The sequence below is a fragment of the Hippoglossus hippoglossus genome, chromosome 5 (assembly GCF_009819705.1).
Source record: "Hippoglossus hippoglossus isolate fHipHip1 chromosome 5, fHipHip1.pri, whole genome shotgun sequence".
Lineage (NCBI taxonomy): Eukaryota > Metazoa > Chordata > Actinopteri > Pleuronectiformes > Pleuronectidae > Hippoglossus > Hippoglossus hippoglossus.
The window spans coordinates 12542465-12556223 of NC_047155.1; the positions used below are offsets into that span (position 1 = coordinate 12542465).

General features: G+C 42.8%; 1 protein-coding gene across 1 annotated transcript in view; it reads left to right on the forward strand.

The window, feature by feature from the left end:
* uba7 (ubiquitin-like modifier activating enzyme 7) overlaps nt 1-13759 on the forward strand; it is a 33927-nt gene that overhangs the window by 3515 nt on the left and 16653 nt on the right. The window contains exons 9-21 of the mRNA XM_034584952.1: nt 237-401; nt 554-658; nt 778-858; nt 1553-1708; nt 2271-2436; nt 2526-2722; nt 3449-3513; nt 4885-5095; nt 7428-7499; nt 8654-8855; nt 8947-9038; nt 10468-10560; nt 11581-11772. Of these exons, the coding sequence (XP_034440843.1) occupies nt 237-401; nt 554-658; nt 778-858; nt 1553-1708; nt 2271-2436; nt 2526-2722; nt 3449-3513; nt 4885-5095; nt 7428-7499; nt 8654-8855; nt 8947-9038; nt 10468-10560; nt 11581-11772 (1797 nt within the window). The remainder of the gene's footprint in view (nt 1-236; nt 402-553; nt 659-777; nt 859-1552; nt 1709-2270; nt 2437-2525; nt 2723-3448; nt 3514-4884; nt 5096-7427; nt 7500-8653; nt 8856-8946; nt 9039-10467; nt 10561-11580; nt 11773-13759) is intronic.

A 13759-nucleotide genomic window follows, 5' to 3' on the forward strand; every position in this document is an offset into this window, starting at 1 on the left:
AAATCAGTGAAGATGTTGAAAAACGCCCCATGCTTACAATGTTAAAGGACAATAAATCCTGGACCCCCCCCCCCGAGAACCTGCTCACAAACAAACATACAAACCAACCACGAAACTAACAGACAGGCGTGAAAACATGAACTCAGATGTTTGTTGAGTTGAAATTAAATCTGTAAAATTGAAGGAATCTTTACCGTATTATTTTTACTCAGTTGTTGTGGCTCAACCCTGTATAGTCAGATGCAGATGTCCTGGTTGCCACGGTGAGAGAGCTGAATGCAGTGGCACAGCTGGAACAGCTGGATGAAGCTGCTGTGCGAAACCTGTCCTACACAGCCCGGGGTGACCTGGCCCCTCTCAGCGCTTTCATTGGAGGCCTCGCTGCACAGGAAGTCATTAAGGTGAGGTCACAGGTCAATGGCTGTAACATAGTTTTGTCTTTTGGGTTCTGATGAAGCCTGTTCACACAACATATGATATACTGTGTGGTGGAGGTGTGTATAAAGTGGCTGATTGTACTTTGCTCTGTGCACTCGCTGTAATGTACCTGCAGGCATGTAGCGGGAAATTTACGCCTCTTCAGCAGTGGCTATATTTTGATGCACTGGAGTGCCTCCCTCAAGAGGAGAGTCAACCGGCAGAGAGATTCTTTTCCGCAGTACGTAAAGAGATTCCTCAAATTCAACGTTTCACATGTGGGAAGCAGGAGCAGTCAGTCAGATCGATCTGAGTCGGATTCACCTCTAATCAAACTACTCTTGTGTTTGTCTCTGGCAGAAAGGCACACGGTACGATGGGCAGATTGCTGTGTTTGGGTCGGCGTTCCAGGAGAAGCTTGAGAGGCAGAAGTATTTCCTGGTGAGGCCCGGTGGTCAGAGTCGTCCAGCAGGGGGCGCTGTCTCTCTGTGCTGTAAATCAGGGTCTCCAGCTGTGTTTGGCTTTTGATCTTGTCTGGTGTTAATGTTGGCAGATGCAGGAAACGGCTGTGATTCAGGTGGCATTTCCTGCCGGCGTTGACCTCTGGGTGTGCAGGGGCCGGGCAACAGTGCCGAGTCCTTTCTCTGTTTCCTCTCACACATTTTTTACTGTTGTTTACTGCCTGCCTCTGTGTGTGTGTGTGTGTGTGTGTGTGTGTGTGTGTGTGTGTGTGTGTGTGTGTGTGTGTCTGTGTGTCTGTGTGTGTGTGTGTGTGTGTGTTTACCACTGTAAAAACGTCACACTAAGCATCAGGCAGTGAAACAAGTCATTAACAGGACTAAATTCATTTATAGTATTCCAAGTATTCAGTATTCAACATTTTGACAAGTGGTAACATTTGGTGACATTCATTTGCACTATCCAATTCATTTAAACTCATTTTATTTTGTATAGCACCAAATCACAATATACATTATCTCCTACATTTTACACAATAAGGTGAGGACATTACAATATTAAAGAGAAACCCAACAGTAAACACTTGGTGACGGTAGAGAGAAGAAACTCAAAACTGTTATTATCCGACCTATTATACTTTTATTTTGATCCTCCCTCTATCTTGTCTCATTTCAAGGTCGGAGCTGGTGCTATTGGCTGTGAGCTTTTCAAAAACTTTGCCCTCATGGGGCTCGGCGCAGGAGAAGAAGGGCAAATCACCGTAACGGACATGGACTTCATAGAAAGATCCAACTTGAATCGCCAGTTCCTGTTCAGGTCCGAGGATATTGGGGTGAGAAAACTCACAGTATCAGTGCGTCACAGTCTCCTCCATGTCCCGAGGAATCCATCAAAGCTCAGTGGCTCTTGTTGGATCTGGTTAAGGGGAAAAGTCAGAGTTTCTACTGGTGGGACAAACTGGGGGGGCCGCTTTTCAAATAACGTTTGTCCAACAAAGCAGCTGCCATGTTTCCATAATTTCTTGCTACTTTGTTTTGTATATTTGTTTATTTCAGGAGTATATCAGGCAGCTGATCTCTCATGTCTACCATTGTCTGAACAACTCATGGAACACAGTTAAGCACAGTTAGTGGGTATGTTGAAAAAAATCAGCAACCACTCTTAAATCCTGACGAGAAATTGGCTGGTTCTGCTTTTATATAAAAGAAGAGGAGCAAGACATAAGAAAGATACTATATGAGTTATTAACGTCTTTTTGGGCTGTTTGATTTTGCCGATTCCTTGGAAACATTTCACAGAAATATAGATATTTATTTACAAACAACATTTTGCTCTGATCTCACCTACGTTTCTCACATACATTATCTCCCACACACACACTTGTCCGTAAACAGAAACCAAAATCGGAGGTAGCAGCCAAAGCAGTGCGAGAGATAAACCCGCAGATGAGAATCACAGCTCATCAGAATCGCCTGGACGCTGACAGTGAAGAGGTGTATGGGTACGACTTCTTCATGGGTCTCACCGGAGTGGCTGCAGCCCTCGATAACGTGGAAGCCAGTGAGGACTCTTACCCTGTCTCCATTATTCACTATTCATTTTAGAAATACATGTTTGACTGCAAACACTGATGCCTCTCTGCTGCCCAGGGGTCTATCTTGACGGACGCTGCGTTCAACATCAGAAGCCGTTACTGGAGGGAGGAACTCTGGGAAGCAGAGGTCATACTCAGGTGGTGGTGCCTAACCTGACAGAGTCTTATGGACCTGGCGAGTCAAGTTCCAATGGTGCCATCCCACTCTGCACGCTCAAGAACTTCCCTCACCGCATCGAGCACACTCTTCAGGTTGGATGTACAAAAATATCCATTAAGTAGTTTTGAAGATACTAAACTTTAAACAAATGTCAGCCCTGAGGTGGCACTGGAGTAAATATCAGCAAATCAGAGGGTTCACCCTCTGGATACCATGAATCAGTGGCAGATCTAGGATTTTAATAAATCGGGGGCCTTTAAGGGGTCACAATTTACACAGAGGGGTCGATTATATGTCCAACACTCATGCACAGTTCTTTATTCAATAAGGTGCACATTTACGTCCTTCCACCATTCAGGTGGACATTTGCGTTCACACATGCACGTCCTCCGGAGAAAGACGAAGGAAGTAGAGTGCATGTCTGAAAGCAGCTTAAGTGACGACCTGGAGCCAGTGCCCCCTGGACCCGTTCCCGGATCCGCCCCTGCCATGAATGTTAAATGGAAATAGATCAGATAGTTAAGTGATGGCCCAACTGACCAACTTAACAACGTTGGCATGTCTACAGTCAGCTAGTGTAGCTAAAGAATGATCCGAATTGAATCGAGACCTGTGACACTGTCGAAGAGAATTACAAAATATGTAATGACAAGACTGGACTGCTATCTAAGTTTTATCACAGGTTTTCTTGTCACACAGTGTGTTGCTATTATTATTATAAAGTGTGATGTGTATCCATCTGACCGATCGTAATAACTATAGTTACATGCATTTTTTCACAATTTCTTTACACTAACTTTGCTGTGTAATTCCTTCAGTGGGCCAGAGACCAGTTTGAAGGATTGTTCAAACAAACACCTGCAAATGTGAATCTCTTCCTGAGGTAAGACGTGACGCCGTCCTCATGTGATTTAACGTTTTCCACAACAAACGTTGCCTCCAGCAGCATATGTGAAAAACTGCACACACCAATCTGCTGTCTCATAACGACCACTGGTTGCTGATTTTACAAGGCTTTTTTACACTCTCTTACAAAGCATTCCAGGGCTAATGAAGTGGTTGGAGCTCATTATTTTGTTTTATAAACAGGAAAACGTGCGGTCGGCTTTCAGCAGTAAACCTCCAGTGAAAAATGACATAAACAGTCTGAACTGCCAAGGCTCTACTCTGTAAACTATCTTTCACAGCAGCTCTGACACTATTTTCTCCAAATAGGGGATCGAGCCTTTCAGCTAAGCAAAGCCTTTTTGATTTAGAAGCCTCTGCTGAATGGAAAACTGATAGATGGATTTTTATCATAAAGCATTGACCTAATTGTAATGTAACAGCTCGTCAGTGACAGATCTGAGCTTCCAGTCTCACACTGTGTCTGAGCTGTGGGCCTCGGAGCCGTCTCTAATCCAGCCATGTTTCTGTTTGTTTTGGGGAGCTCTGTTATAATCTCCCCTCATTGTGAAGCACTTACACTTTCTGTCTGTTTCTGTAGAGAAGCAAAAAAAACGTGACTGGAGCAGATTGCTCGATAGTTTCACAAAGCCAACAAAGTTTCTTTCATTACACTGATGTTGGGAAATTAAAATGTCTTTCATGTGTTTTGGAATTCCCCCCCAAAAAAAAAATTCCTCAGAGGCCTTATTATTGCAGTGTTCTGTAGCGCAGTCATGGAAAGAACAAGCATTCGGACGTTTTCATGGGGCAGGTCAGCTACCTGTTGCAGTCCGGTACATTTTAAGTCATACTTAATGAGGTTGTGGAAAGGAACAGTCATGTTTTGTGTTTCTCTTCCACTCGTGCACCTCTTTGCAGAACTGTGACTCGAAATGTTCCTGTTTAGACCTGTCTGGGTGTAGCTATGTGCAGAGGAGGCACATTTATTTATTTATTTAACACTGTATGGTGAGCTGTCCCGGCTTGTGGGTATAGACTGACCAGCACACTGCAAATTCAACACACCCCATTTCCTCTATGAGTCCAAAGCCGAACACTAAAGGAATTCCGTCTGAGTCACGAACAAGACTACGCCCTAATTTACAAAAACCTGTTTAGTCATTCTTCTATGGCGCTTTTTGACTGAACACTATATTTTTCCACGAGGACTTTCCCAATTTTCACTTCTCCAGGTCAAATGTTCCTCCCCCTCGGTTCAACTAGTGAGACATCAACAACGAGACAAACTTGTCCTGTCTTGTCTTTCTTCACAGTGATTATGACTGTCTTAATAATCCATAAGGAATTGCTGCACTGTTTCTTGCAGTGATTCGGGCTTTGTAGAGCGGACTCTTGGCCATGGAGACGCTGAGGCCTTGGAGGTTCTTGGGGGTGTGTGGCGCAGCCTGGAGGACATGACAACTGGAGGAAAGCGTCCAACCAACTGGCAGGACTGTGTGAGCTGGGCACGTTGCAGATGGGAGACTCTGTATAACAACGACATCAAACAGCTCCTGCACTGTTTTCCTCCCGAACACGTAAAAAAAATCACACAAGGGGAAAATGTCACTGACTAAAGGTGTAATTTATGTTTATGGACACAAGGGGGCACTGTTGTGAGTGTGTGTCTGTGTAATAGTTCAAGTTAAATACTGCAGTGCAGCACAAAAGTGCAAAGAGATTCTGAGTGGTCGTAATATTGTTTGAAATATTGCAACAACTTTAATCTTTTAATAGTGTGACTTATTTCTCTTTAATTACAACTATACTCCCGTTATATAAAAAAGTTACAACTTCTTCTATTCTTTTGAAATTATGACTTTTATTATTAGATTAAGACTTTTCTCTGGTAATATTACAACCTATTTTCTCATTAAGTTACAGCTTTCTTCTCTTAATATGATGACCTTTCTCTTGGAAATTATAACTTTATTCTTGTAATGTTACAACTTTATTCTGGAAATCTCAATATCAATTTAAATGGCCCTAATGCTCTGTACTCTCTACTGTCGTACACATTTATTTTCCTTCCATTTGCTGATGCAGTAATGCAGCATTTTTCTCCAGGCTCAGTCAGGCTGACTTTTATCTTTTTGCTTGAAATCTGAACTACTGAAAGGCCATTGCTGATAAATATCTCTGCAGCAGCTCTGAGGGATTGTGATCTGTTGAAGCATGCAGACAGAGGGATGTCACATGTTGCTGTCACATCTGGGGGTTGGGGGGTGGCAGGGACAGCTCAGTAACAACCTAAACAGACCCTCACTAACCCCCAGCCTCAGTCCAGAAACAGGACCCTACCCTCACTATACATATGTGTCCCCACAGGGTTTAACAGATCTCTCTGAACGAAAATACAAACAGCAGGAAACTCACTTCCCTGTAAAACGGTTGAGAAGAACTCACCTATGACTTATGACTTTCGACAATAATATTATATTATCTCAACAAACCATCGAATAACTCTCAGACATTTATGGTTACAACTTTTAGTTTCTCTTTTTTCACAGTTCTCTTTGACCTGGTTACCTATCAGATAATTGTGATTACATTGTGCTCCTGGAAAGTCAGTTTTGACCACAGGCTCTCTGAGGAACTAAGATAAGGCAGCTAATGTCAGTTAACGGCTACACACCAACCTGACAGATACTGGCACACAGGCGTGACACACGGCCGCGCGCTTGACATAACCGCGACTTTAGTGGCCGGGGGCCAAGTGACCGTGGTTCTGCATCTGTGTTTAAACTTTGACACATGGCTGAATTTGAAACAAGACGTATGGAACAATGTTGAATTATGCATCTTAAGTGTGGTCAGTTATTGGTGTAAAGGCCTCATATTGTCAATGGAGACAAATACATGCTGTATTTATTTTCTAGCTGATTAATTACAGGCGTATAATTATCAAGCAATAGACGATTAAGATTTTAGGAGAAATTAAATAAATGGATTACAACTTATGAATCAGTGAATTGATGTAAGTATTTTTTCACTGTTTGATGATTCAAAGAAAGTGATGTTTTTTTGTGGTTTTCTGATTCATAAACGTAATTAGAGATAGTACAAGATACAATACAGGATCATCATTAGTTGTGATTGTATTGTTTTGTCACCTTATCGACTTATTAGATATTCTTGCATCAAACAAATCACAAATCATAGAGTTGCCTCAAAGGTCTTCATAATATGTACAGCGTATGATACCCTCTATCCACAGACTTGTGATTTAGATAAGAAGAAACTCCCAATCAGCCTTTTGAAGGACAAAGCATTGTTGGCCCCTGTGTTGCCTGTAGGCCGTCTGAGGCTGAGCTTGTTAAAAGGAGAATGTTGTTGATGCCTTTTGGCTGCAATAGAAAACACCCCTACAGTGAAAAGTGCCACCACCAGCACCACCAGGACACTCTCTCTTTCCCAGCTTTTGGGCCATTTGGCAACATCAAAGCTCTCAGGCCCTTTGTTGTTATTGGACTCACAAATTGTGTAGTCAGCACACGAGTGATAACAATATTAGTCTGGCCGTTCTCTGGGAAGATTTACTGACCTCCTGCTGTGCCAGAAAACTAAAGACAGGGAGGATTGTGTTGTCAGGAAATGTATTGACATACTGTGCTCGCCATGCATTATGTGAGATGACTGTGTCACTCCTGTCAAGAGCCCGAGCTCTAAAAATTAAAAAAATAAAACTCTTTCTCAGCATATCAGTATCTGTCAGAATAAAAAGGGCATAAAAGTTGTGCATTCATGTTTATATAAAAAAATATATATATTTGAACCTTTTCACTCCCTAACATCGTTATCTGTATTTATGTTTACAGCCTTTTTCAGCTGATCATTGGGATAAAGGTGTTTTCTCCTGCTTCTCTTTAGATGACCAGTGGACGCCTCTTTTGGTCTGGAACGAAGAGACGCCCCCACCCGCTGACCTTTGACCCGAACAACGTGAGTAGTTTCCTGTCCAGTTCCTCAGCCCAAACAGGAGGGACTGAAAAAAGCCACAGTTTTCAGTGATGATCACTCACATTCCTTCTTTATCTGCTCGGATAGAGGCTCTTCCTCACTCCGACCATAAACTGGATTCTTATCTGAGCTGTGAACGCAACGTAACCTGTGTATGGACAATAAAAGACAGATAGTAAACAATGCTGACTACCTAAACTAACAAAGGAGGTAATTGTCTTATATCAAACTGTCCATCCTCTAACTCAGAGGCCTATGTTGCACTAATAGTAGGTAGAAAGAAAATTTGTAGAGTTGACCTCATCTCTTCACTCTCTGAATTATATTTCACCTCCTGTCGTCTCGGTTTTATCTCCATCACAATTTCCTGTTGCTCTTCCATCTGTGTGAAATGTTGCCAACGCATCTTTTTTTAACGATCTCACTTTTGACAGGCAGCGCTATGTTTATTTAGAAAAGTCTACTGAAGAGTAAAATACTGAATGATTTCGATACTGCACCAAGTGGGAGATTGGTCATATTAATTGCTAAATATTTATTTAAAATTTTCTTGGGAAAATAAAAATAGTTGGACATAAATCCACAACTTAAACTAAACTGTCATTATCATATTATCTTGTATCTGTATTTTCTGTTTCATGCAGGATATAGTTTTTTTGTTTTTTGTTAAATTTTTAGCGTGTGTGTGTGTGTGTGTGTGTGTGTGTGTGTGTGTGTGTGTGTGTGTGTGTATAAGTTAGCTTTGGTTACAGCTTGTGTACTGGAAGTTAATTGGCCTTAATGCACTACCTTAATATCATTATTCTAAGGACTCAGTGCTGTTGTCAATTTCAATCCATCATTTTTTTTTTCTTTTATAATCAGAGTTGTTTCCGGTTCATCTATTGATTTGTCTATGAAATTATTCTTTTTTTAAACCTTTATTTAAACAGGTAAGTCCCATAGAGATCTCTTTTTCAAGGGAGACCTGGGTACATTAGTGCATCAATAACACAAGGTTACAAACAATTTGAATGTGCATATACATCCTTACAAAACAATAAGAAATTGTTTTGAAAAGTTTGGTCTCTGTTAGCTGTTAGCCGTGCCGATAACTGGGGTGCTGATTATTATTATATTTGGATGCTGTGTTTCAGACGACACATATGGAGTATGTGGTGGCAGCAGCAAGTCTCTATGGACATATCTACGGGATCCAAGGGACAAGAGATGGAGCCTCTATCAGAACAATCTTAGAAATTGTCCACGTCCCATCTTTCACTCCCAGCTCCTCCGTAAGGATTCATCTCTCTGACACTGAGATGCAGGAGAGCAGGGGAAATGAAAGTGATGACGCAGGTGAGCTATTACCCCTCGCTTTTATTTCCTGTTATTACCTCACGTCCTCCCAGGACATCTTTTATTTACTATCTCTGCCTCTTTGCACCAGGAAAAGCTCGACTTGATGAGTTGAAAGGAAAGTTGGCCTCACCATCTCTGAAAAGCTCTGCCGCGCGGATGTGCCCCATCGACTTTGAGAAGGTAGGACCAGAGTGTAGTGACAGCTCTGCTGCACACGCCACAGATGCCGTAGACAGAGTGGCAGCTGAGCCTTAGCAGGGAGCGACTCTCAAGTCTATGGGCGCTTTCAGAGTATGTCTTTTTTGTGGGGGGGATCCTCAGTGACCTGAATCTGAGCTGTGCCCCAACACAGAGCTTCTGTGTTCACTGTTTTAACACCCTGGAGCTAAGATGTATATTTTGGAACTGTACATCCTGTTTGCAAAAGTAGTAAAAAGAACAGTTCAGTCAGCCAACACACATGGAACCGATTTATTTCTGAATGGGCCAATGTGAGAGCTGTGATAACACTGTTTTATGAGAGATGCAGTGGAAAGAGAATTTCTCCCCTCAACTGTGTCGAACCACATCTTTGAAGTGACACACTCGGACCCCTCAGGGCAGATTTCACTCTATAACATGTCCTTTGTGCTTCTGTCCACCAACTCGTCACTATTTTTAATTTTTTTTGCACCTCACTCAACAACTCATCCGTCTCTGACTGGACTTCATTAGGTTTTGCAGACGTGTAGATCAGTGCATGCTTTTACAGATTTGTCTACACATGTAAAAATCTCAATACACTTGAAAATGTCATCACACATTTACAGATTAATGTACACATTTGCAAACCTCAGCTCAGATTTACAGATCCATACAACTCTCCACACATATGCAAATATTAATGCTACAATATTGGCCCAATGGAAAGCTGTTTACTTCAGGTGTGGGGTGCTCCAGGTTCAACAAAGAGCAAGCGGCACAGGAAAGATGTAGTTACTGTAGCTGCAAAGGTGAGTGAGCGCTGCTTTCAGGCTGCTTGATTAAGGCTCTGGTGAAGCATTCAGTGACTCAGGTGAAGCAGTAATGAAGGCTTATGAGGTAAGTCAGGCACATATCGGATGTCTTGAATAAAAAATGAGATCCCCTCGCCCTCTTCTTCATTTTTATCCCTACATGCCGAGGTCATGCTGTGGATAGATGGAATGTGTGTAGGAGGGATTCAGAGGCATCGGGTTGCCAGCTCGGAGCGTCCTCACAATCCCTAAAGCCATCCCTGAGTGACAGTCCCCTTCCTTGCCTTTGTACAGCCGCAGCAGAAGAGGCATGACCTCACTGGCCAAGGCCATCACAACAGAAATCTGATTTCCACTGCATTCTGATGGGGTGACCGAGTCATGTATTAGAGTGATTTAACGGACGAAACAACAAAAGCCTTCAAAGCTCAAAGCGGGCAAACATCACAGGGAATGTCAGGCCTCCGAGCAGTAATGTAGCTAATACCGAATGTGGAGTTTCAAACCTGGAATTAAAGAAAATAATAACAGAGCTGTATGTATGTTTTGTTGCTGTGTTTCAATCCTTGTTAATACGGATGACTGATATGTGTTTAACATCTGATCTGGCACAGGATGACGACGGTAACTTCCACATGGACTACATCGTCGCAGCTTCTAATCTAAGGGCCGAGAACTACGCCATCCCCCCAGCAGATCGCCTCCAGGTCAACATTTTCACTACATGCATCATCTAATAACCTTGCGCTGAAGGATAGAAAACATAAGAGGAAAGAATTGATGAATTGAGAGGTGGTACAGATTCGAAAAAGAAGAAAAAAATGTCGCAGACTGCTCACCCCCCCCTCAGGGTCATGTTTTGAGTCCGTGCCGCACACACCTGCCCCAAAGCCACAGAAACGGCCTGCTCGCCTATTGTTTTCCGGGAGCAGAACTAATCACAGCACTTTACCTGTCGCCTGGGAGGTGACACCTGAGCCAGGCCTTGTACCAGCCACTGCTGCTGCTGCAGCTACGGAGGGTGGGGGGATGGGTGCTGCTGAGTGAGGGGAGACAAAAGAGGGTTACCTTTTGTAATCGTGCAGAGACCACATGCTGCATCTTGTTTGGGAATAACTTTACCCTTACTCACCCTTTAGTCCTGTTGACATAAATGCGTTCATACATTATACCTACACACTTAGCCCATTATCAGTTACTGTAAATACTGTAAATGTTATTATTAGGATATATTTTCCAAAACTGATTTTATTTTTATTAACTTGCCACCCCCTCTTCGGAGGACAAATTTATTCATATGCATTTCACATTTCAAATGCAAGTTCAAAACATAAAGTTTATTTACATGGTGTTTGCTACTTGATGGAGTAGGATCCTATATAACAATGCATTATATCTTATGAGCTGATCTTGTGTTTTCTATTTAAAATCATTGCTGTAAAATAAAAGCAGTGGAGCACAATGGGAGTTGAATTGATTATGAATTGATAATCGATTATCGAAATAATCGAATACTAGAATGGCACTCAGTAGAGCGCAGAGAACAGTTCCCCCAAATTCAATCAAGTTGCACCAAATTGAACACACACATAGATATTAGTTCAGCCACAAATCGTAGATACTCTTACTCTCCTGGAAAACAAAAGAATATGCTCATATCATCCCAGTGGAATTTGATTATAATGAGGATCTTGTTAAAAGTGAACTCCTCTTTGTCTCCTTCACAGAGTAAGCGCATCGCCGGACGGATCATCCCCGCCATAGCGACCACGACAGCGGCAGTGGCAGGCCTGATGTGCCTGGAGCTGTATAAAGTGGTGCTGGGTCACCAGAACATCGCGTTTTACCGATCAGCTTTCATCAACCTGGCTATCCAGAACATTGTTATGTGCCAGCCGAACCAGCCCCCGAAATTCAAGGTTAGAAACAGCTCCGTACACCCACAGGTCATTTTTAGTCACACTTGTTGACGCAGTCAGTCACCTCCAGGACCTGAGTGAGGCATTTTATACGGCCTGACAGACCCTTACTGTATCTGCATTTATAATTTAAGCCTGTCTGCTTAGTGGATAAATCCGTTGAGTCCTTTGTAGGTTTACTTATTTCCTCTCTGGCTGGAGAGCATTAGGGCATGAATCAGTGCTCTCAGCGTAACAGACCACTGCTAACTCTCAATCACTTGCATATAAGCCATGTCTTTAGCCGGCTCCATATAATCCTCTTGGTATTTAAGTGCAGGTAAGTAACAAATGTCTGCTTCTGTGTTTATACAAATTAAGTGAATTCAAGGCAACTTTAATTCAAACGAAAGAGAAAAGAAAGAGGCTTGTTCTCGTAAGTCAAGAGTCTTTTAGGGTCAAATTGTTGTATGAGGTCAGACAAGGTTCATTATTGTCTATCGCTCTTCATTAAAATGTCTAGAAACGATTAGACTAACTATTACCGACATTCAAATCCAAAATCTTTTCACTGATTTGTTTAGTAAAATGTTCGCCCTGTAATTAAATTCCCTCACCTGTAAGGGGTCCTGCAGCCCCCTTAGCGCCCCTAGCTTGTCTCCTATAATGTTTGACTTTAGACAACTCAAGGTAACGGCAAGTTTCATTTTGGTCTCCATTTAAATGTGTCATATTTTGCACGTCTCTGCTATAACTTCCAGGGTAAACGATGTGTGACAAAGGGGAAAAAAACACACTGCTAGTTAGTTAGCCAGTTAGCTGTTTTAGCCTTCCACTGTTTGTATTGGTCGCTGGTCGCTTTATTGTCGTTTGTTGCGTAATACGAATAAAACTTTAATTCTCCTCATCTGTGAACATGATTTGAACTCCCATGATCCTATGCTGCTTTACGTCATCATCCAACTAGGGCTGTGTCTGAAATCACTCACTCACAATTCCCTTCACTATAGTGACTTCTATACAGAGGACTATACAGTGAGCTCATTGGGAAAAAGAACAAAAACACTTTTGGGCACGACTCTGCACATTTTCATCCATATCTGAATGGATATGTGGTCCAATCTTCCTGCTGCCCTGTCCCAGGCCTCAATATGTTACCTCTCAGCTCAGACACTGGAGCTGCCCTCCCCAGCTCTCTCACTCAGGGCTCTGAACCTCTGACAGACAGGGGTCAATGGGGGTCAGCGTGTGAGGGTAACTCCGTCCCGCAGGACGTGAGGGTGCAGTGACAGGGGGCTCTGAGACAGTGTAGGTCTGGTTTCAGCTTTGGTTACGGGCAAAAAATGCTGCAGCTGCATAAAAGGCTGCTGTGATGACAGAGGCAGCTGTGCAGTCCTGAAGTTCCACACATGCCCTCTTACTTTTCTACAAAGACCCTGGTGTTCTCACAGTTGTCAAGTGTAAAATCGGTCAAAGTGTTTCCCCACACTTGCATAATTTTGTTCCATGTCTTCTAATATTTTCTGGACGAAACACAACATTGTCCGAGCAGCGTGGAACATTGGATCCACTACAGTGATTGATTGCGGTCACGCAGTCAGAGTACCTGACATCATCACCAGCCAGAGGGTTTATATTCCAGTGTTGAATCATGTAGTCAGAGGGATGGAAAGACATTAGGCTTTACCAGGCTTTTTTCAGTGTTGCAGCATCAGCGTTCAGGCTTTGTGCTGTTCAGCAGAGGAAAAAGAGCAGAGGCAGGACACCACCGGCTCTGGGCCGGTGTTTAGGGAGTTAGAGACAAATCTTAGAGAATTGGACATGGCTCTAAATGAGGAGCATGTGTGGTGTGGTTAGCTTTTTTCACAGAGAGAAAGAAGGAGTTGTTGTCGGCTTCCTATCCCTCAACCCTCTGAGTATGAGATGGTGAGTCAGAAGCATCGAATGGCATCAGTTGTTGCAGTGAGAGAAATGATTCCAAATTGTCCATCCATTAAAGTATCTGGTT